The sequence below is a fragment of the Cebidichthys violaceus genome, unplaced genomic scaffold, assembly GCF_023349555.1.
Source record: "Cebidichthys violaceus isolate CVI_PGR_0920_01 unplaced genomic scaffold, fCebVio1.0.p SCAF_68, whole genome shotgun sequence".
Taxonomy (NCBI): Eukaryota; Metazoa; Chordata; class Actinopteri; order Perciformes; family Stichaeidae; genus Cebidichthys; species Cebidichthys violaceus.
In genome coordinates this window covers 460,279-481,090 of record NW_027176905.1, presented here as the reverse complement: position 1 = coordinate 481,090, position 20,812 = coordinate 460,279, and the positions used below count along the sequence as shown (strand labels likewise).

The 20,812-nt window shown below is 39.8% G+C and overlaps 1 protein-coding gene across 2 annotated transcripts in view; it reads right to left on the bottom strand.

The window, feature by feature from the left end:
• Positions 1-19,957, bottom strand: part of LOC137890732 (3',5'-cyclic-AMP phosphodiesterase 4C-like) — a 94,972-nt gene extending 75,015 nt beyond the window's left edge. For both annotated transcript variants that reach the window (XM_068734925.1, XM_068734922.1), the window contains exons 1-3: positions 19,883-19,957; positions 12,390-12,440; positions 328-530 (exon numbers count right to left, since the gene is read on the bottom strand). In XM_068734925.1, the coding sequence (XP_068591026.1) occupies positions 328-530; positions 12,390-12,404 (218 nt within the window). In that variant the 5' untranslated portion in view covers positions 12,405-12,440; positions 19,883-19,957. The remainder of the gene's footprint in view (positions 1-327; positions 531-12,389; positions 12,441-19,882) is intronic.
• Positions 19,958-20,812: the final 855 nt, after the last annotated feature.

The window sequence follows — 20,812 nt, the reverse complement described above, 5'->3', positions numbered from 1 at the left end:
GCAGGCCAACAGATGTTCCAAATCAAAATAAAACACACCAGAACAACAACTCCTAAGATGAATAACCAAAAACAACCAAGAGCCCATCCTTTTCATAAAAAACTCCATGAACATCAACAGGCAGCATTTTAAAATCTCTGAAAACATGTAGGATTGGTACCAATCACCAGTATTATAAAAACACAAGAACATATGTGCGGTGTGTATAGCCCTCCAACCTGCACTATGAAAGAAAACCCATAAAAACACAGCAATGCAAAGCCACAATAGCAGCTTTCATTCTGTTTAATAGAAAGAAAGAAGAGTGTATGTGTATGTGTCACCGACCTGTGCTCATCATGACTGGCCAGTGCTCGTCTGTACAGCACTTCCAGCCGGTCCAGAGGCAGACCGAGTGTAGCAGACGGCCGCCGGTGGTCATGTGCGTGCTCCTGGCAGGAGTGTCTCCTCCACAGAGGAGGCAGTTGCAGCGGCCCAGAGAAACGCCGCCGAATTGCCTGGTGGACTGCAGGCAGAGACTCCCGATGACCCTGCACCCCAAGAGGAACGGAGAAAGAACATGAGTGTAAAAAACAGTGACATCGATGCAAAAGTTGGTGAGACATTTTTATTTCACGACATCCTGCACAGTATGAATATAGAAATTATATTGCTTCAATAAAATAAGAATATAAACTACTTTTACAGTTTCCTAACTAAAACAAATAGTTATAACACAAAAATGCAATAAATCCTTCCTGGTTATAATGTTCAGTTTTTATTGGAATCTTTTTAGAGAGGTGTTTATTCAACATAATGATCATTTTGGAGGCTGCAGTCAGTTTGTAGTTCTGTTTAATTGCAATGCATTATACTGAGAGGTGTTTCTAATACTTTGCCAACCTGATTTATATCAATGAGACACATTAAATAGTAGAAACACTTGTCAGTATAATGCAATACAATTCAACTGCTTTTTCTAACCATGTTAGCAGCATAGCTCCAGTGATGTCAGTCTGTCTGTCGCTAGATTGGCAAAATAAGTTTCGTACAGACAATCACGGTTCCCAGACAAATGTGTCCGATACTTTTGTTTACGACTAAATACTTACAAAAGTAATGACATTTCTATCAGTCTTTGTGTTTTGTGCTAATGTTAGTTTGCTATCATAAAACTAAGAAGGGAATCTTGCCTCACGAGTCATTTTGATCTATACAAACTTTATAGACAAAACTTTATAGAGTGCTGCAGAGATGATGTATTTTTGTAGGGCCAACCCGGAAGTTGGCATCGCACAAAAGGCCAATGAGATTTTTCCACTGGGTTTTGTAGTATTGCAGAAAAAGCTATGTGGCAACATGTTTAGAAAACTTACAGGGTTTTTGTTTAATCTTCACAAATGAACACCATTTTTATAAAGCGTAAATACAATCGCTAGACATAAAAAAATGTAGGATACAAACAAACTACACCACGGTCGCATGACTTCACGTAACCAACACAATGCTAATGCTGTAATCCACTGTACTCTGAATTACAAAAAACCTCAGATAAAGAAAAGTGCAATGGAACTATACAATAACATTGTATTGTTATTCAAGTCCGAATAACGATAACATGTAATAAAAATGTCCTTTAAATTGTCAGAATTTAAGGTCATAACAGTTCTTGAAAAGTCATATTTTTTATTATCTTTGATAATGGTGCTGTGATTGATGTATGTCCTCTTTAGATAATTGTGATGCTCAGACTTGCCATACAAATGCCAGTTTGCTGCAAGTCTATGATTAGATAATAAGTGTGTGTGAGAATGGACTTTTTTCTTTGCAATATGCTATTTCTGCAGTATATTAAAATGTTTCTGTATCTTCATCATTACGGACCATGCCTGAAATTAGGCTATTATTGATTTATGATTCATTCATGAGGGTGATTTATCACTAATTCTCTTCAATAAAAATACCAGGATGCATGGTATTCTTGCTATCACCATCGAAGTGTGGGGGCACTCACTTAAACTCAGAGGTAAAAAAAAAAACACAATCTGTGCACCAAATCGCCATTAATAATTTCTCTGTTTTGTGTCAAAAACAAAACAAGGAAGCTTACTCTCAAAATTTAAATTTAAAAATCTAAGCCAATCGACTCTGAAGAGCAACCAGAGCCAGAGGCGTCTTTTATCACGAATGTTAGCTTGACAACAACAGACACTGATGCTTCACTTGATTGCGGTCACAATGGTAGAAGACTGTCTGGTATTAATATTGGTTTGTCCGATGCGGGACCTCTCTCTAAAGCAGTGGTTCTTAACCTTATTGGAGGTACTGAACCCTGCGAGCTTCATCAGTGCATTCACCGAACCCTTCGTAATTGGAAAAATAAAATATGATTTCTTCAAAACATAGGTATATATTTTATTAGTGCACAAAATGAACCATGCATCAGTTGCACACAAAATCACGGTGTGCAAAGAACAAAACCAACAAAACATGAATTTCACACAAAAACATAACTCAATGAATGATTCGCGATCAGGCACGCAACTTTGTACGATGCTGTGAGGATTGGTTTGTCGACAAACGAAACATGAATTTCACACAAAAACATAATTCAGTGAATATTTACTGGGCTGAATTTATTTTGAAAAAAATTGTGTGTTGCCAAATTGTCTGTAGAAAATGTTTTGACAGCTGACAAAAACGGCCAACATTGCTAGTGTGAACCGGGCTATACTGCGTGTGTCTTACTGCGGTCAAGTGAGCCGTCAGCCGCTGATACTCGGTCAAGTGAGCTGTCGCTTGAAAATGTATGTGGGTTATTCGCTTAAGGAATAGACGGTCATTCATTTTTAAAGCGGCGGCTCACTTGACCGTAGTGTGTGTCTGCCGAACCCCTGAGAGTGACTCATCGAACCCCTGGGGTTCGATCGAACCCAGGTTAAGAACCACTGCTCTAAAGCCTTCTGTACTTTATGTATTCTCAACAGGCTATGGAGGCAAGAACTACCTTACTGAGCATACTTTTACAGAAACACACAAAAAGGCCACACTAGCTAAAAGGTGCAAGCAAAATCTGTAAATACAGACAAAGCTTCAACAGCACAGTCTTGTTAAGCTCAACGGTGCTTGGTTTCATAACTCAAATGTTGTGAAGAAGATGCACTTGGGAAGAACGAAAGCTGAGATGATTACAGTGAGTGTTTTAGGACTAAAGGCCGTGTGGGATATTTTGGATGGACCGTCACGGACCAAAGGTGAGCCTGTGTATTTCTCAGTTGCCGCCGATGGCTCAAACAAATGAAATAGAAAAATGATGTGCAATGCAGTGTAAATCACTTGACTTTTATAAAGACAGTGATGCAACTGCAAATGGCATACATCAAGCTCTGATGAACTGTCTGAAAAAGCAGAAACTGGATATTAGGCACATTCTCAGTTGATGCAGCAGATAAGGCCACTGTCAGCTTTGGAAAACACCACCCTGTTCACCAGTTATTGAGCAGTGCCAACAATCTCATTCTGGAAGCTAATTGCACAGCTCACATAGTTAATAACACCTGCAAGCACGCCTGCGACCAGCTGTCAGTGGATATTGAGTCTGTTGTTGTAAAGATTTACATCATGTCATGTAAGAAAAGAACCGCTTGAATCAGTCAAGAGCAGCAAAGAAATATCCATGGAATAATAGCAGTGGTGAGTCACGAGGCCTCTCTAGTCCTCTTTTGCTTTTGTTGTTTTGGGTTTTTTTTGCTCTAAAAAGGTCCAAATAGGGATTTCTTTGATCATTTATTGAGAGGTTTATTCACATAAGCTTACATAATGAAAATAATAATAAAGCTACATACTAAATGGAATATACACATTTGTCTTTCCAATTTAGTAATAAATGAATATACACTGCATATTTTCACAACATCATACCACACCGCCTTGGCACCATGCACCCCCCCAGTTATATTTTACAACATACTGTACAGTATATCATTATAGATGCGTGAAGTATGCTGTGCACTTCAAGTAAACAAATGACTCAGTATTCATTAATAAAACATTAGAGTTGAGACTTTAATGTCCCACTGAAATGATGAACTATCATCTAATTAGTTACAATTACCATATGTTTGCAAAGCATCGCTGTTGATGAACAAATATATTATGTATGACTTCTAGTTCAAATGAGAATCAGAAAAGTCCTGCCATAACAAACTAAATGCTGGAATAATTTAGCTGTCTCAATTTTAAAAAGTTTTAACAAATAACTCAATAATGAATAACATGTATTTGTCCACAGACGTGTGGCATCGGCCCAATCGGCCCTGTGGGTATTGCAGGCGTAGCACACACACATCTGACACTAAGCAAGTAGTTTGTTTGTCTCCTTCCCTGGTCATTAAATTGGCTGTTTTTGCATGTTCCCCTGCAAATCCATTTAATATCCTTCGATACATCTTAACTGCAGATTGCAGTGGCGAAAGACGACAACTGGAGAGACAGCAACTTTGTCCGGTTGACAAATATCACTATGGCAAATCCAGTGTGAGATTATGTGTGTGTGCGTGCGTGTGTGTGTGTGTGTGTGTGTGTGTGTGTGTGTGTGTGTGTGTGTGTGTGTGTGTGTGTGTGTGTGTGTGTGTGTGTGTGTGTATAAAGTACATCACCAAGATGGCTTCTCCTCATTAAAAAGAGTCAAATAAGATTGAGGTGGCCCCAAAAATCCATGTTAATTTTGGCCCCAGCAACTCAAAGCCTTTGTTTCTATGTCATTTGTGCTTCAGCAGAGTTTGCAGGGCTGTTTCCTGGTGAGAAGTGTTCAGAGAGAGGTGATAAATATTGATCTGCCATCCAGGAGCTGCTAGCGCTAGTCTAATTTCCCTGCTCGGTGCCGTCAAGCACCAAAAAACCAAACATGTGACAGGCCTGCCCTCCACCTCAAGCTACAATACACACATGTCATCTCAGACAGTCTCTGTCTCAGTTGCTATTGGATATCAATACAACTTGGTCCAGTGGATAGAAAGATTTTGAAAGATCTGGTTGTCTCTTTGGTTATTTTGTCCTAGTCAGTATAAACTAAGGATTTTAGCCTGTGTAATGCATATAAAACTATACAAACTTGGAGCTGATGCATCTAAAAGTTCTGTGCGTCCTTGAGTTAGGATTGTTTTGTCGAGCTGTTTCAAAAGCGAAGCTCATCTTTTAAGCCCACGTGGACAACAAAGCACTCACAATAATGGAAAGTTTGAACAGCTACACTTTCATGTGCTTGCATGTGATAAGGGCAAAAGCTCCAGAATAAAAATGGACCTTGAGTAGTGGTCAAGAATGAACTGTCAAGCTCATCAGCAAGCAAGTTGAACAAAGGCTCAAGAATCCTTCTCGGTAACACAAGGTGTTTGTTGCTTACTTTACTATCTTTCTGCTGCTATAACAACTTCAAAGCCATTTTATTTAATCTAACATAAACTTTAATTGGGAAATGTTTGCAAAAAATAGTGTTGGTGTCCAAAGAATCGACTCGCACTAAGATAATTCACTTCCTACACTGCAGTGTGCTCACATGCAGTCAAGAAACCAAGTTACTAAGTGAACTCAAGTCATGCAAACCATTGTAAACATCAAAGTTCTCTCTACCACAACCTTATTTTGGGATTATTACTTCCTTTTTGTGTGTGCTGTTGTCAGAGAGCTGACACTGAACTAACCAGTAAAATGTTCAGCAGTGGTAATTCACATATTTATCTAGAGCGTGTATCTGCTTTGTGTTAATTTCAGTTTTAGTCTGACTTCAGATGGAGTTATATGAATACGGGGATGTTTCGATGCATGTTCACCATCTTCTTTTTCACCAAGCCAGCTATAATCTCCCTGTCTGAAGTCTTGTTTTTTTACAACATTACAAGTAGAAAATCAGGTCTCTCTAATCCTCTACAGAAACCAGGTCTCTCGTTTGCATGACACCACTCTCTTTTCTACTAAACTTGTTGTGATACAGAAAGATCTTTCATTCTGGTTATTATTTTCCGACCCACTGACTGTATATTTTTGTCAAAACAAGGTCAGTAATACCATCACTACCGGATCAACATTAGTTTTCTCTGTATTGCAGCGCACTGCTGCCTTGCAAGCACGTTGACATTTTGCAGGTTTGACATTTTCACCCAACAACAACACAATATGACTTAAAGCGGCACCTTTCTATTTGCTTCAACATGTTGTTTTTGGTAGTTTCTTATCTGAACGATGAATTCCTCCAGCCAATCAGCAGCAGAGAGGAAACAGCTGGTTGTCTTATCACCTGGCTGATCTCCTGCCATGCCACACACAGGAAGTGAGAATGAGATGGAGGCAGTAACGCTGCTGTGTGATCACAAGGGACAGCAGGTGCTCTGCCACTAAAGAAACAATGATCTGATGAGACTTGTCCTTCGCCACACTTCTCCATTAATCAAGAGTGTTTCAACGCTCTCTCCCAAAGTGCTTGTTGTATTTTTAGGACAGTGTGGCAGGACACAGTTAGAATCAAACCCCAAACCTCAATTGCATCAGTGTTCAAGTCACAGACTAGTGGCTCATCGCAGCTCAGATGTTTCACGTGCCAATAACATCAGTACAACAAGAAAGCAACTACCAAAACCTTAAACTGAGATGGGGACCATTGTAGAAATGTTAGCATGCTGACATTAACAAGTAGCCTCACAGTGCTGCTAGCATGGCTATTGTTAATATACTTTATGTACAACTGAACTAATATATTGCATACATCTGGTAATTCCTGGTGTGCGATGGACTGTCGGTATTTTCATTATAAACACAGTCAGCTGCTTCACAACTTAGTCACCAAGCTTAACAACTGACTACTAGTTTTAGATTTGGACATTTTTCAGCACTTTGCAATTTGCAGATCTGTTTTAAATAGCTATGGAGGCCTTTTCCATTGCAAGGAAAGAATAGTAAAGGAAGATAAGGCCACAAACTGGTTCCACAAAGAGTTGCAAGTAACAAGTTCTTATCGCAGTGATATGGGAACCTCGATGGTCAGAGGTAGGCTTTATTGCACCTGAAACTGCACCGAACAGTGATATCACTGTTGTACTATTACAACCTGGAGTACACTTCCACATCACTGCTGGAAGTCAAAAAATCTGCACTAAGTAACTTTAAGGTATTAAGAAACATGAGATCAAGATAATTACCTCCGTTCAATGCACTGTTGCATCATCATGTGGAAATTATTACTGTCATTATGTCATCACAGGTCCTACAGTATGCATAGATATCAAATATATATTTTATATACAGGTGCTGGTCATATAATTAGAATATCATCAAAAAGTAGATTTATTTCACTAATTCCATTCAAAAAGTGAAACTTGTCTATTATATTCATTCATTACACACAGACTGATATATTTAAAATGTTTATTTCTTTTAATTTTGATGATTATAACTGACAACTAAGGAAAATCCCAAATTCAGTATCTCAGAAAATTAGAATATTGTGAAAAGGTTCAATATTGAAGACACCTGGTGCCACACTCAAATCAGCTAATTAACTCAAAACACCTGCAAAGGCCTTTAAATGGTCTCTCAGTCTAGGTCTGTAGGCTACACAATCATGGGGAGGACTGCTGACTTTACAGTTGTCCAAAAGACGACCATTGACACCTTGCACAAGGAGGGCAAGACACAAAAGGTCATTGCAAAAGAGGCTGGCTGTTCACAGAGCTCTGTGTCCAAGCACATTAAAAGAGAGGCGAAGGGAAGGGAAGGAAAAGATGTGGTAGAAAAAAGTGTACAAGCAATAGGGATAACCGCACCCTGGTGAGGATTGTGAAACAAAATCGATTCAGAAATGTGGGGGAGATTCAGAAAGAGTGGACTGCAGCTGGAGTCAGTGCTTCAAGAACCACTACGCACAGACGTATGCAAGACATGGGTTTCAGCTGTCGCATTCCTTGTGTCAAGCCACTCTTGAACAACAGACAGCGTCAGAAGTGTCTCGCCTGGGCTAAAGACAAAAAGGACTGGACTGCTGCTGAGTGGTCCAAAGTTAGGTTCTCTGATGAAAGTAAATTTTGCATTTCCTTTGGAAATCAGGGTCCCAGAGTCTGGAGGAAGAGAGGAGAGACACATAATCCACGTTGCTTGAGGTCCAGTGTAAAGTTTCCACAGTCAGTGATGGTTTGGGGTGCCATGTCATCTGCTGGTGTTGGTCCACTGTGTTTTCTGAGGTTCAAGGTCAACGCAGCCGTATACCAGGAAGTTTCAGAGCACTTCATGCTTCCTGCTGCTGACCAACTTTATGGAGATGCAGATTTCATTTTCCAACAGGACTTGGCACCTGCACACAGTGCCAAAGCAACCAGTACCTGGTTTAAGGACCATGGTATCCCTGTTCTTAATTGGCCAGCAAACTCGCCTGACCTTAATCCCATAGAAAATCTATGGGGTATTGTGAAGAGGATGATGTGAAATGCCAGACCCAACAATGCAGAAGAGCTGATGGCCACTATCAGAGCAACCTGGGCTCTCATAACACCTGAGCAGTGCCACAGACTGATCGACTCCATGCCACGCCGCATTGCTGCAGTAATTCAGGCAAAAGGAGCCCCAACTAAGTATTGAGTGCTGTACATGCTCATACTTTTCATGTTCATACTTTTCAGTTGGCCAAGATTTCTAAAAATCCTTTCTTTGTATTGGTCTTAAGTAATATTCTAATTTTCTGAGATACTGAATTTGGGATTTTCCTTAGTTGTCAGTTATAATCATCAAAATCAAAAGAAATAAACATTTGAAATATATCAGTCTGTGTGTGATGAATGAATATAATAGACAAGTTTCACTTTTTGAATGGAATTAGTGAAATAAATCAACTTTTTGATGATATTCTAATTATATGACCAGCACCTGTAAATGTGAAGCTAGCATACCAAAAGCCTCCGCTTGTAAGCAACATTTTCTGTCTGAGCTGGGACAGCTGAGCTGAGTTGTTGTTTTTCTACTATTTCTATTATGCTCTTTGTAATCCAAGTCCGACAGAAGATCTACATTCTGCTGCAGAAAATAACGTTTTAGTTCAGTGGTAGCTTCTCTAGCAAGTCTGGTTCTTAAATTTCTCTCCATTATGATAGTTTGTTTTATTTTTCATCTTGGATTTATGATCTGATAAATCTTGCTCTCTGCTGAATCTGTCTCTCAGGCTTTTAATCAAATTTTTGCAAATAAGTTGATTAGCCTGTTGTGTAAATGTGTCAATTGCCCTCAACTGCAATTAATTAAAGATCCTTGTGATTTGACACCTTGCACCCACCCTCATCATTTTCTTGTATATTTTCTTGTCACGATTTAGATTTTTGTGCTCAGAGTAAACAAGTAGAGCGTACCGCTTAATATTTAGCATCTGCATGTCGTCTGTTATGGGGCCAGTAGCTGAAGCCTGCCTGCTCCCTACACGGTAGTATTCTGCTAGAATCAGATGACTTTATCAACATAAAAAAGGAAAGATAGCACTGTGGAGGTTTAAAGTCCTCCGTAGGTATTAGTGTGTATGTTGAGTGCTAACGGTGCAGCTCCGACATCTTGGTGCTGTGACTAACATGAAACCAACATGCATCCAAAGTTTAATGCCGCAGGGATCCCACAATCACCTGCGCTCCTATCTGCCCTGCACAGCATAAACACACATATATTCCCATGCATAAAACACAGGTACACTATGCTTACAGATAAAGACATTGCATATTGCAGGTTCTGACTGTTAACAGTGTGAGGATATAATCAAAGAGCCTTTCATGGACATCATAAAAACCAATCAAAGCCACTGTTGTTTTCTTAATTGGAAAAATGAATATTAATTCATCCTAATGGGTAGAGGAGCGTCGCTGGATGTGCAGTCCCAATGAGCGAGTGATGCGTGACATGTGAGTGTATATAACAGCACACAACCAGAAAAAGTCTGTTCCTCTGATACAGAACCGAAAACATTCACCTGTATGTATAATGACACCCGGGGGTGCAAAGAGTATGATTAGCGTCGCTCCATAAATAGAGCCAGTCTCCAATCAACCCTCTACCTCTCTCTGTAGGCGTGTGTGTGCATGATTAACTCTGCGGGCAGACAGAAGCAAAATGTTTCATGGAAGATGGAAGTTCTGCACTCAAAAACGTATCTTCTAGAGCAGTCAAGGGTAACGCTGTGGGGGTTTAAGGTTACATGTGTCAGTTCAGTTTCCTAACCTTGTCTGTGATAATAAATATAAAAAGCTGAGACAGAGTAACGTTGCTTCATCCAACCGGAAAACACCAGTCGGAAACAAAAAAACTAAAGCATAATGGTTACTTTCTGCCAAGCATTTTATTTATTTTATTATCCTTCCAATCTTAATTATATGATTGTATGATTACGATTTAGATATTTTGTGGTCAATGTTCATACAAATTTTGTTTTGATACACATCAGAGCTTCTTTGATATAATAAGTCACAGATTTATTTAGAAGGGTCTTGTACAGTAGTTCTCTAACAAAGGAAAACATCTTCTTGAGGACATGAGTGGTTGCATTTGCTCTGCAGCTCAGACAACAAGGCACTGACACTGAGGCCATGTCCACAGAGAGGGAATTAGTTCAGCTTTCTCTTTTCCACGGGAAATGTTGTCAGATGTTTTTTTTCACTGTAATGACAATTTTCTTAAAAATGCTCCTGTATTTTGTGGGGCCAGTGCAAATAGATCTGACTTCCGATCACTGACTTGTGCTTTGTTGTGTATGGTTATAGCAAAGACTTAAGAAGTTACAGTAGACATAATTTCTTTGAAAACCCTTTTGTGTGGATGGATCAAATGCAGCTTTAAATGTTTTAATGGTTACTAGCAGGTATCTGATAAAGGCAGGATACTTACATATCCTAACGTTACGTCCATTACGCAACATCTACTTTGTCCTTTAGCTTGTGGTGTTTGCTGTTGTCCCTTTTACGATGTTAATATGCTACAACATTTCTTACCCTCTGAACCACAAGCAATTTTGAGGTGTTATTGCTTCTTTGACATTTTAATCTCCGTGGCCTCGTTTTTCACTGCAATATTTAAGTCCTGCACCTCTATGGAAACAGCACAAGCATGTCTAGAAGTAGAGATAACAAAAAAATTTCAAGTTGAATTTCTTTGATAATTTCTTTTACAAAATTGGAAAACAATGGAATCACGAAATACAAAGTGTTAGAAAAGAGGCTCCACATGGTTTGTATATTAAACTATTAACTATTAATGGCATTAATTGGCCATAGGCCAATGGAATTAACATTTGTATAACCTCTACAATCTCTCCTGTCCTCTCCTCTCTACTTTGTGTTCAGCAGCCTGCAGTTCAATTTAAGTTTCACAGAGTTTTTGTCACTTGACTGTTGGTCTGAGCCGAGTCAATCACAGCTTCCCAGTTGTGCTGAGAAGAACAAATGTAATGTTTTTACAAGATCTGGTTAGTGCAAACGGTTTATTTTGGGAATTCTTTTTCATGAGACATGTAGAATAAAGTGATTTTGATGAAATATCATATAATATGTAAGTGTTCATCACACATGAAGTGATGATTGACCACTGGAAAGCGAAAAATCTAACGTTAATGTCTTTTTTTACAGCTTGATGAATGGTGCAATTTTGGCAATAATTTAACGAAAACATTTCTTTTCAAACCCATCTGGGGTTGTAGAGTTCACATGAATTTTACAGCCAACGCGTGAAACACAAACTTTATAACAGCCTTCATTCAATAATTAAATTAGCGAATAATTATTGACCAGGGGATGGAAACTCCTGTTGGTAATTTGCCAGGAATTCAAACGTACTACTATAATATTTGGTACTTCTATGGTAAACATTATTTAAGATTCAGATTACATTCATTATTACCAATATGCCCTTGAAAATGCATTTACCAAACAATCTTTAAGCTTTATTCCAAGAAAATAATTAAAAGCCATTTTAAAATGCCTCTAACTTTTAAACAACAACTGACGAGACTCTGACTAGGTCATGATCAGACACGCCTTGTGAGTGTCTGTGAATGTGTGTGTGTGTGTGTGTGTGTGTGTGTATGTTTGTCCATGTGTCTATTAACGGCAAAGAAAGCCCTGAAGTAAAGATAAAACTTTTATGGCCGTGAGGTAATCAAAGTCCAAAGCCAGTCATCATTAGACAAAGAGACACGATGTGACGCACAGCGCCAGAGAAAGACTGAGGTTCAAATGTTACGTAGGACTTTTCATAAGGCAGGTAGGAGGGGAGGGAGGGTGTGTGTGTGTGTGTGTGTGTGTGTGTGTGTGTGTGTGTGTGTGTGTGTGTGTGTGTGTGTGTGTGTGTGTGTGTGTGTGTGTGTGTGTGTAAGAGGGCAAGCCATGAACCTTATTTACCTCAAGCCAAGACATGGATGCTTTTTGTTTGTTGCCACAACAAGACAGCAGCTGAAACAAAGAAAAAGAGTTGGTTTCATAATGACATTCTTTACTCTTTGTAATCTACTTTTGTCGGAGGACATTACTACAAGTGTATCACTACAAATTATTCTAATACAAAATTAGAATACTTCGTAGTGTTCATATGACAAGATGAACAGAAACTTTATGTTATTGCTCAATGACAAATCAATCGTCTATTACTTCACCATCTGCAGAGATTCCTGGCATTCAAAAGTCATTTTCCTGCCCAAACCATAATCACTTTAAACCTTTACTTTGGTTTGGATTCGTAAATCAAATTAATCACAAGACAAATAAGTAGCATTAGAAGTAAGAATGAAGGTCTCCAATACATATGAAGAAGAAAAACTAAACATTAATGGGAATCCCATCTATAAAATATTCATGTGACTCATCAACACCACCTGGCATTATGTGCTCAGTGATGGTGGATGGATCTATGAGTAGCCACGGGCATCACGAAGGCTAATGAGCCTTTCTCTCCAGCCAGAAAAAAAAAACATGATAAAGCACTTTTATTACTTTGATGAGCTGATTTGTTTATTTTCAAGTCACGCACACAGATTGCTCAGCCCAGAAGATGCAATGGCAAAACAAAGTTTAAACACAATAAACAGAAATCATTACAATAACTCGAAAGCAGGAACAGAATATGTTGTCAAATTAAAAAAGAGGACACTCATAAGCGCTTCATATGAGGGACAATAAATCATAAAATGGTAAATTGACAGCACTGGTATCATGCTTTTGGCCTGAGATCAGTACAAAGTGGTTTAAAATAGCTTATATATTAAGGTCTGTGTCAACCATTAAGGTCTCTAAGGAACCTGGTAAGAGTTTACAATTAACTTTATACATTTTATTTAACGTGTGTGTGTGTGTGTGTGTGTGTGTGTGTGTGTGTGTGTGTGTGTGTGTATATATATATATATATATATATAAATAAATATAAATATTTATTTAATTACAGACAATATAATAATGTAACCAAATAAAAAACATACATTATTGGTGTTGGCTATGGCCCTACTCATGTACACACACGTACACACACACACACACACACACACACACACACACACACACACACACAATTCACTCATCAGGGATCGAACTACCCATCCTAAGCTAAAGAGGCACTAGTAGGTTATAGAACTGGGGAGTCACAAATTTCAAAATCAAAGCAGCAGTCCCTATCCTACACTTCCCACAATGCAACTCAATAACATCATTCATTAGACAGATCCAAACAGCCAACGTCTTTCTGATTGTTTGCACAAAAGTTTCAAGTGATAGTATATCCAAGATTCATGAGCTTTACTGTCTGGCCTTATAAGCACAATTTTACCTCCACCAAGGACAGTTTCTCACTATTGTCTATCCCCACTTTTTTATGCACAACATCCATTTATCATAAAATCTATCTATAAATAATAAAATCAATGATGACTGAATTCCACTTAACTATAGCTTTAGTTTCAGGATCCTGGTTTTGTGCATGCTGGCTCACTGTCAGGGTTTACTGGGACACTTGATTAGAAAAGAGCCATTGTTAATGGTGTTAAAAGAAAAACTGAGCTTCTCCTACTTTGGAGTTGTGAAGTCCGAGAGACTGAGTGTTTTTTTCCATGTTGTATTCCCATTTCAAAATTAACTTTTAACGATATGTTACAATAGGTTTATGTTATGGCCACTCGTTGTAATTATTCCCATTTTGCTACTGACGAGTCATGTTTTGATGGTCAGTTTGGCAGACGAGTCTGAATACTACAATGTTGTGAGTCTCGGTTACTGTTGCTATGGAAAAGAGGCCAGTCAGAGGCGTGAATCAGTGCGGTAGCAAATTCAAAGCTCTTCATTGTCCAACTTGTGCACAGAACAGGTGCCATAGTTGCAGAATAAATCCAAAATTCTATTTATTTAAGCTGCAGATTGTGTTTTCCGTTTTCTGAACACTGTTATCTTTGGCTTCTGCATGCCAATAGCAGCGCACGAAACAGTAGTTTAAGCTCTGTGATGGAATTTCTTGCCATGATGAGTCATAGTTAAATTCAAAGTCTACCATCAACTTTTTGTAAAAGAACCACATATTTTAGTTGTTAATCTTTTGGACTGATGATTCAACCAGGATAGTTTCATGCCGATACAAGTCAAAGAAATACTCCAACTGTGAGTCACGTAACATTGTGTATGGGAAAAATGAAAAGGACTTTTACTTCAAGAACCAGTGTTGTTCAAAATAGCGCCGCCCACTTCGTAGCTCTATGACAAGTCAAAATGTCTGCTGTGAAAAAGGCCTACTATTTAAATGTCAAATTTAGAGGATTGTGCAGCTTTGACAGCTCACTGAGAGCTTTCTAACTAAAGAACATGAATCCTTCCTCATGTTTAAGTCTTTTGAAACCAGCTGTATTTCTTTGTAAATTTATTTTGCCTCCTCCGCTTTCAGGGTCTAGTGGACTAGGAAACCCTCTGGCCCCTTAAATCTCCACTACAGTCTGCAGACCTTTTTTGACGGTTTTCCCAGTGTCAAGATGCCTTTTGGCAGCGTCAGCTACAGTGCAGCTACATTTTTGATACATTATGGTCAGTTTCTTTGTAAGGCAACCTTTCACTTCTCAGAGTAATGACAACCAGCCTCCTCTTTGTCGTGAGCTGACATTTAAGGATGAAGAGTTGCTTTGGAGTGTTCCGCCAAGCAGCCATCATTAATGTAGTCAGGGATTTTTCTGCAATGACAACTTATAACCTCATTTATTTAAAGGCCTAATTGGTAAGCTCTCAGATACTAAAGAATCTCCTAATTAGTGCTTCATTAAAGACAGGCGCATTAGGAAGGTCAACCAATTCAGTCTTGATAATAAAACATGCAAATAGAATCCAGTTGAAAGGGAAATATACAAGATGCTGTCTGCAATAGCTGTTTACAGTCTACAAATCTGAATTTTTTTCTGGGTTTTCATTCAAAAGCATTTCTCTGTTAACTAACGTGTGTTCAATACTAATATGTCACATTATAGAGCAGTGACTCTAAAAGTGAAAATGCTAGTAATTTAACCATTTTTAAAACAATGACTGGCAGCATGATATACAGTATTACACAGCGCATAACCTCCTGGCACAGCAGAGTCTCATCTCATCTCATCTTCGACCGCTTATCCGTGATCGGGTCGCGGGGGCAACAGCTCCAGCAGGGGACCCCAAACTTCCCTTTCCCGGGCCACATCAGCCAGCTCTGACTGGGGGATCCCGAGGCGCCCCCAGGCCAGTTTGGAGATATAGTCCCTCCACCTGGTCCTGGGCCTCCCTCGGGGTCTCCTCCCAGCTGGTCGTGCCTGGAACACCTCCCTAGGGAGGCATCCTTACCAGATGCCCGAACCACCTCAACTGGCTCCTTTCCACGCAAAGGAGCAGCGACTCTACTCCAAGTCCCTCACGGATGACCGAACTTCTCACCCTCTCTCTAAGGGAGATGCCAGCCACCCTCCTGAGGAAACCCATTTCGGCCGCTTGTACCCGCGATCTAATTCTTTCGGTCATGACCCAGTCCACATGACCATAGGTGAGGGTAGGAACGAAGATTGCCCGGTAGATAGAGAGCTTTGCCTTGCGGCTCAGCTCTCTTTTCGTCACAACGGTGCGGTAGAGCGTCTGCAATACCGCCCCAGCTGCTCCGATTCTCCAGCCAATCTCACGTTCCATTGTTCCCTCACTTGCAAACAAGACCCCGAGGTACTTGAACTCCTTCACTTGGGGTAAGGACTCATTCCCTACCCGGAGTGGGCAATCCACCGGTTTCCTGCTGAGAACCATGGCCTCAGATTTAGAGGTGCTGATCCTCATCCCAACCGCTTCACACTCGGCTGCGAACCGATCCAGTGAGTGCTGGAGGTCACAGCCCGATGAAGACATCAGGACCACATCATCTGCAAACAGCAGCGATGCAATCCTCAGCCCACCGAACTGTAAACACTCCTCCCCACGACTACGCCTCGATATCCTGTCCATGAATACCACAAACAGGATTGGTGACAAAGCGCAGCCCTGGCGGAGGCCAACCCTCACCGGAAACGAGTCTGACTTACTGCCGAGGACCCGGACACAGCTCTCGCTTTGGGCATACAGAGATTGGATGGCCCCCAGAAGTGGCCCCCTCACCCCATACTCCCGCAGCACCTCCCACAGTATCTCCCGGGGGACCCGGTCATACGCCGGTCATACGCCTTCTCCAGGTCCACAAAACACATGCTGGGCGTATTCCCAAGCCCCCTCCAGGATCCTTGCGAGAGTGAAGAGCTGGTCCGTTGTTCCACGGCCAGGACGGAATCCGCATTGTTCCTCTTCAATCCGAGGTTCGACTATCGGCCATACCCTCCTTTCCAGCACCTTGGAGTAGACTTTACCAGGGAGGCTGAGTAGTGTGATACCGCGGTAATTGGCACACACCCTCTGGTCCCCCTTTTTGAACAGGGGAACCACCACCCCCGGTCTGACCTCAACACAGTGTTGAAGAGACGCCACACCCAGTGCCTTCAGCATTTCTGGACGGATCTCATCAGCAGAGTCTGTAATGATTAACCAGCTCAACAGTGGTGTCCTTGTCTTAAATTCTACAATCAACCATCATAAAGTTAACACCCAAGGCGTCTTGTGATGCTGTCGTTGTTGTGGTGACGCACGTCAGATTTAAGCTGATAAGGACCACAAGGAGTCTGAGCAACGTTCAAGAGCGTCACTACGAAACCAGATATCTACAGAGGAAAAATGTGATTCACAACATTCACCTCATCCCACACACCACTATGGATTATTATTGTATTTTATTAATATTAATTTGATCAATTACCATCATTATTATAGATATTCACTTCTTCAGTACCTTTTTTATCCCCTGAGCCTCAGTTTTGAAGCTAGAGTTTAGATACTTGTATTATCTCACGCTAGCTTGTCGGGTAGAGGGCTAAATAACGCTCAAACATTCTGAATAGACATTCAGATGACATATGACTCTCCTAGGTATATTGACAATAAGGGGGTCTCTGAGCAGTTTCCAGAACAGATGCTCTCAACAACCAATCACCAAAAAACGCACATCTTACAGATCTCCAAATGTCAAACATTTTTGATAGAATTTTTTTTATGGTGTTCAACAAGGTCTTGGTGTCGTAATATGATAATTTATCAATTCTCGAGAGGTAAAGTATTGTTAAATTTAGCACCAAATGTGTGTAACAGACGGGAAATGGTATCAACAGTGAAAATTGAGCCTTATGAGACAAAACAGAGCATGGGGATGGCCATCATATTCTTCCATAATAATTTTCTAACCCCTTTTACACTGTCACAATTTAATATAATTCATTCATTAATTAGTCCTTTGTATTTCTGATTTATAACTAGAACAAATTCACACAAACTGCTGAGCTGCATTTCCAATTAATCTTAATAGTTTCTTTTACACATTCTTGGACAATGTAGCATTACACATTGTACTTCTATGATTCATGTGATAAATAAACATTTGATTTGATGTTAATGGTGTTGTTGTGTACCAATGGGTATAAACTACCGAGAGAGACGTCTGACCTCCACTGTAGCTAAATATTTTTGTACTTCACGCCCTCATTACACAGGAGGAGCTTAGCTAAACCCACATGTTGGTTTCCAGCTCAGAATGACTCAGACCAACAATTAAAAATAGTAATTTCAAAATAATGTTGCTGTGACAAACTTCAAAACTGACAAACAAAGTCTTTTCAGTCACCTATCAATAAAAGCCCAGGGTTTGTTTTTTGCTTCTCACCAGTGCTTTCTGAGGAAGCGAAAAGACAAATGCTCTTTTTCTCTCAAATAATCAGTGAGTCATGCAGACAGACAAAAGCAGATTTGGGCATGGGCTCTGCAACTGTTTGCAGATAAAACAGTCTCAGATGGTGATGGATGATAAGAGCAGGAGGAGGCGGCTCAGTGCTGGAGCAGCACGACATCTAATGGGCACAAACAGTACGGTCATGCCTGGTTTTCTGTGTTTGTTGTTGAACTGATGACACTGAAGGATTCCCAAAGGTTCCCACGTCACAAAAACAGGTCTGACAGAACAGTTTTGACCCTGAGGAGGTTCTGTGCAAAATTACACAACTGCTCTGTAAGTGTGAAGAAAGCAGGTGCAGTGAAAAACAGTCAGCCTTAGTCTCTGCATAACTTTCAGGGTGAAACTGGTCTGACAATAACGCCTCAAAATCTGAAAGAGAACGCCAAAAAAAGACAAGGATCCCTGACCTCTTCAACAGAAGACATTTAAAAAAGAGATGAGCAATTCAAAATAAATATTATAAACTTAATTTTAAAAAAGTTCAAACAAACAAACAGAAATCAAACTTTCCTCTCCTCTCACTTTTCCTCATGTGGCTGGTTTGAATCCACAGGCTGACTTGAGCAAATCACTAAACAAATGGACCATACACTACTGTGACAGCAGTTAAATAAAACCAAGTATACGCAATATTTAGATTAAAACAATGAAACGTGTCAAATAAAGATGGTTAAAATGAAAGTATCCCAGCCAGATGAATAAGAATAAACACAAGCGAAAAGACAAAGAGTATTATTATGACCTTCCCATTCTGTAAATGTGTGTGAGAGATATAATTAAAAAAAAAATGATGTTCTGTCAAACACAGAGAGAGATATGTGTGTGTGTGTGTGTGTGTGTGTGTGTGTGTGTGTGTGTGTGTGTGTGTGTGTGTGTGTGTGTTATAGAGGCAGAATGAAGGAAGCAGATATGGAGGAAGGAAAGAGATAAAGACAGGAGGGATGCATAAATATTTTGGGGAATTACATTCCATGTTGGTTTGCTCATGAAGCTCAATTATTCCAACCATTCAACAGCCACAGTCCTGCTTACAGTACATTACAATACAACACAACACAACTGTGACTGGGAACTACGAGACCTACCACTGAATATATGCTCCACAGATCTTATGATCCCACTATAGAGGTACATAAATAGACAAACGCGCAAAGAAATAGTTCATGTTTTTGCAGGAATATCATGGGAATAAAGAAAATAGACTGTAAAGCAATACAAACACACTATTAAATATAATTAATGTATTATAGGGATGAGATAATACATTCATTAAGATCATATCAGTCTAAACTCACTCAATCACGCAAAGGTTGAAAAGACACGTTTTATGTCCCTATAGGGATAATACAAGACTAAGATAGTACAAGACTCTTAGTGAAATCCGTGATTCTTCAAAATCTTTGTTTCCGAAGTGCAAACTGTAAATCATTAAACTACTTCAACTACTTTTTCATTGGAAACAAGAGTATATTGAAGTCATCGGCTGCCTCTCTGACCGAATCTACCATCATATCACAGTTTTAAAGTTTAATGTTAAAGATTCATTTCAACTCACCGCAACGACTTGCCGTGTTTTCTCGCGGGGTTTTGTTTGCAGGTAAATGCCAATGGACCTGAGGTGTCGGTCAAGTTATGCTGCAGCGGTCATCCGTCTTTTCCATTTTTATTGCAGCAGTTTAGTTAGTTAGACTTCAAACTCTGCAACATGCAGCGCTGCGAGCCCTGTCGTGACTGTGACGTCGGCGCCCCGGACCACATGACAGGAAGTGTAGCAGCCGAACGTAAACAACTTTACTAGACTAACCACGAGGTCTGCTGCGGCGGCTTTCTAACCATTTCACTGGCCTCAAAATGCAGAATGGACCCTATCAGAATGTTATATTATTGTAGCGTATATAATGGGGAGAGGAACATTTTGATGTTTTTAAGTTATATGTTAAATATGCATTTAAGCAGGAAGTCTATTTATTTACATCATCTCTTTTTACAGGAGGGATTTGGCAACATTGGCAGATTAAAAATATAGATAGATTTTACAATTGAAAGTGGGTAATAAAAGAAATAGACAAAGAAATAGAACAATATGAAAAAGATGTTTCTGCCAGTGTCAGTCTTCAGGTCTTATGTGAAATGATGTCCAGTCTGTCCAGTATGGCTATGCCAACATCTAATCTCTGCTTTTGTGTCTAATTTAATCAAATTAACTCTGAAGTAAGAGCTCCTTCACACTCATGATGTTACTCAGATGTCTGTTCAGATTAACGATATCAGGCAAAAAACGTTGGGCAAGTATATGTCAGACGTCTACTTCTACTTGGTTTGTAGTGTCTCAGCAGTTTTACTTACAGACGATATCACTTTTAGACTACCTTTATCTGTGGAGTCTGTATCATCTCTCTGGAGAAACTTGACTTGATGTTGAAGTGTGGTTGAAAAGACAAATGGCAGGGTATGTGGTTCTGAGTCAGGGATTACAACAGCCAGT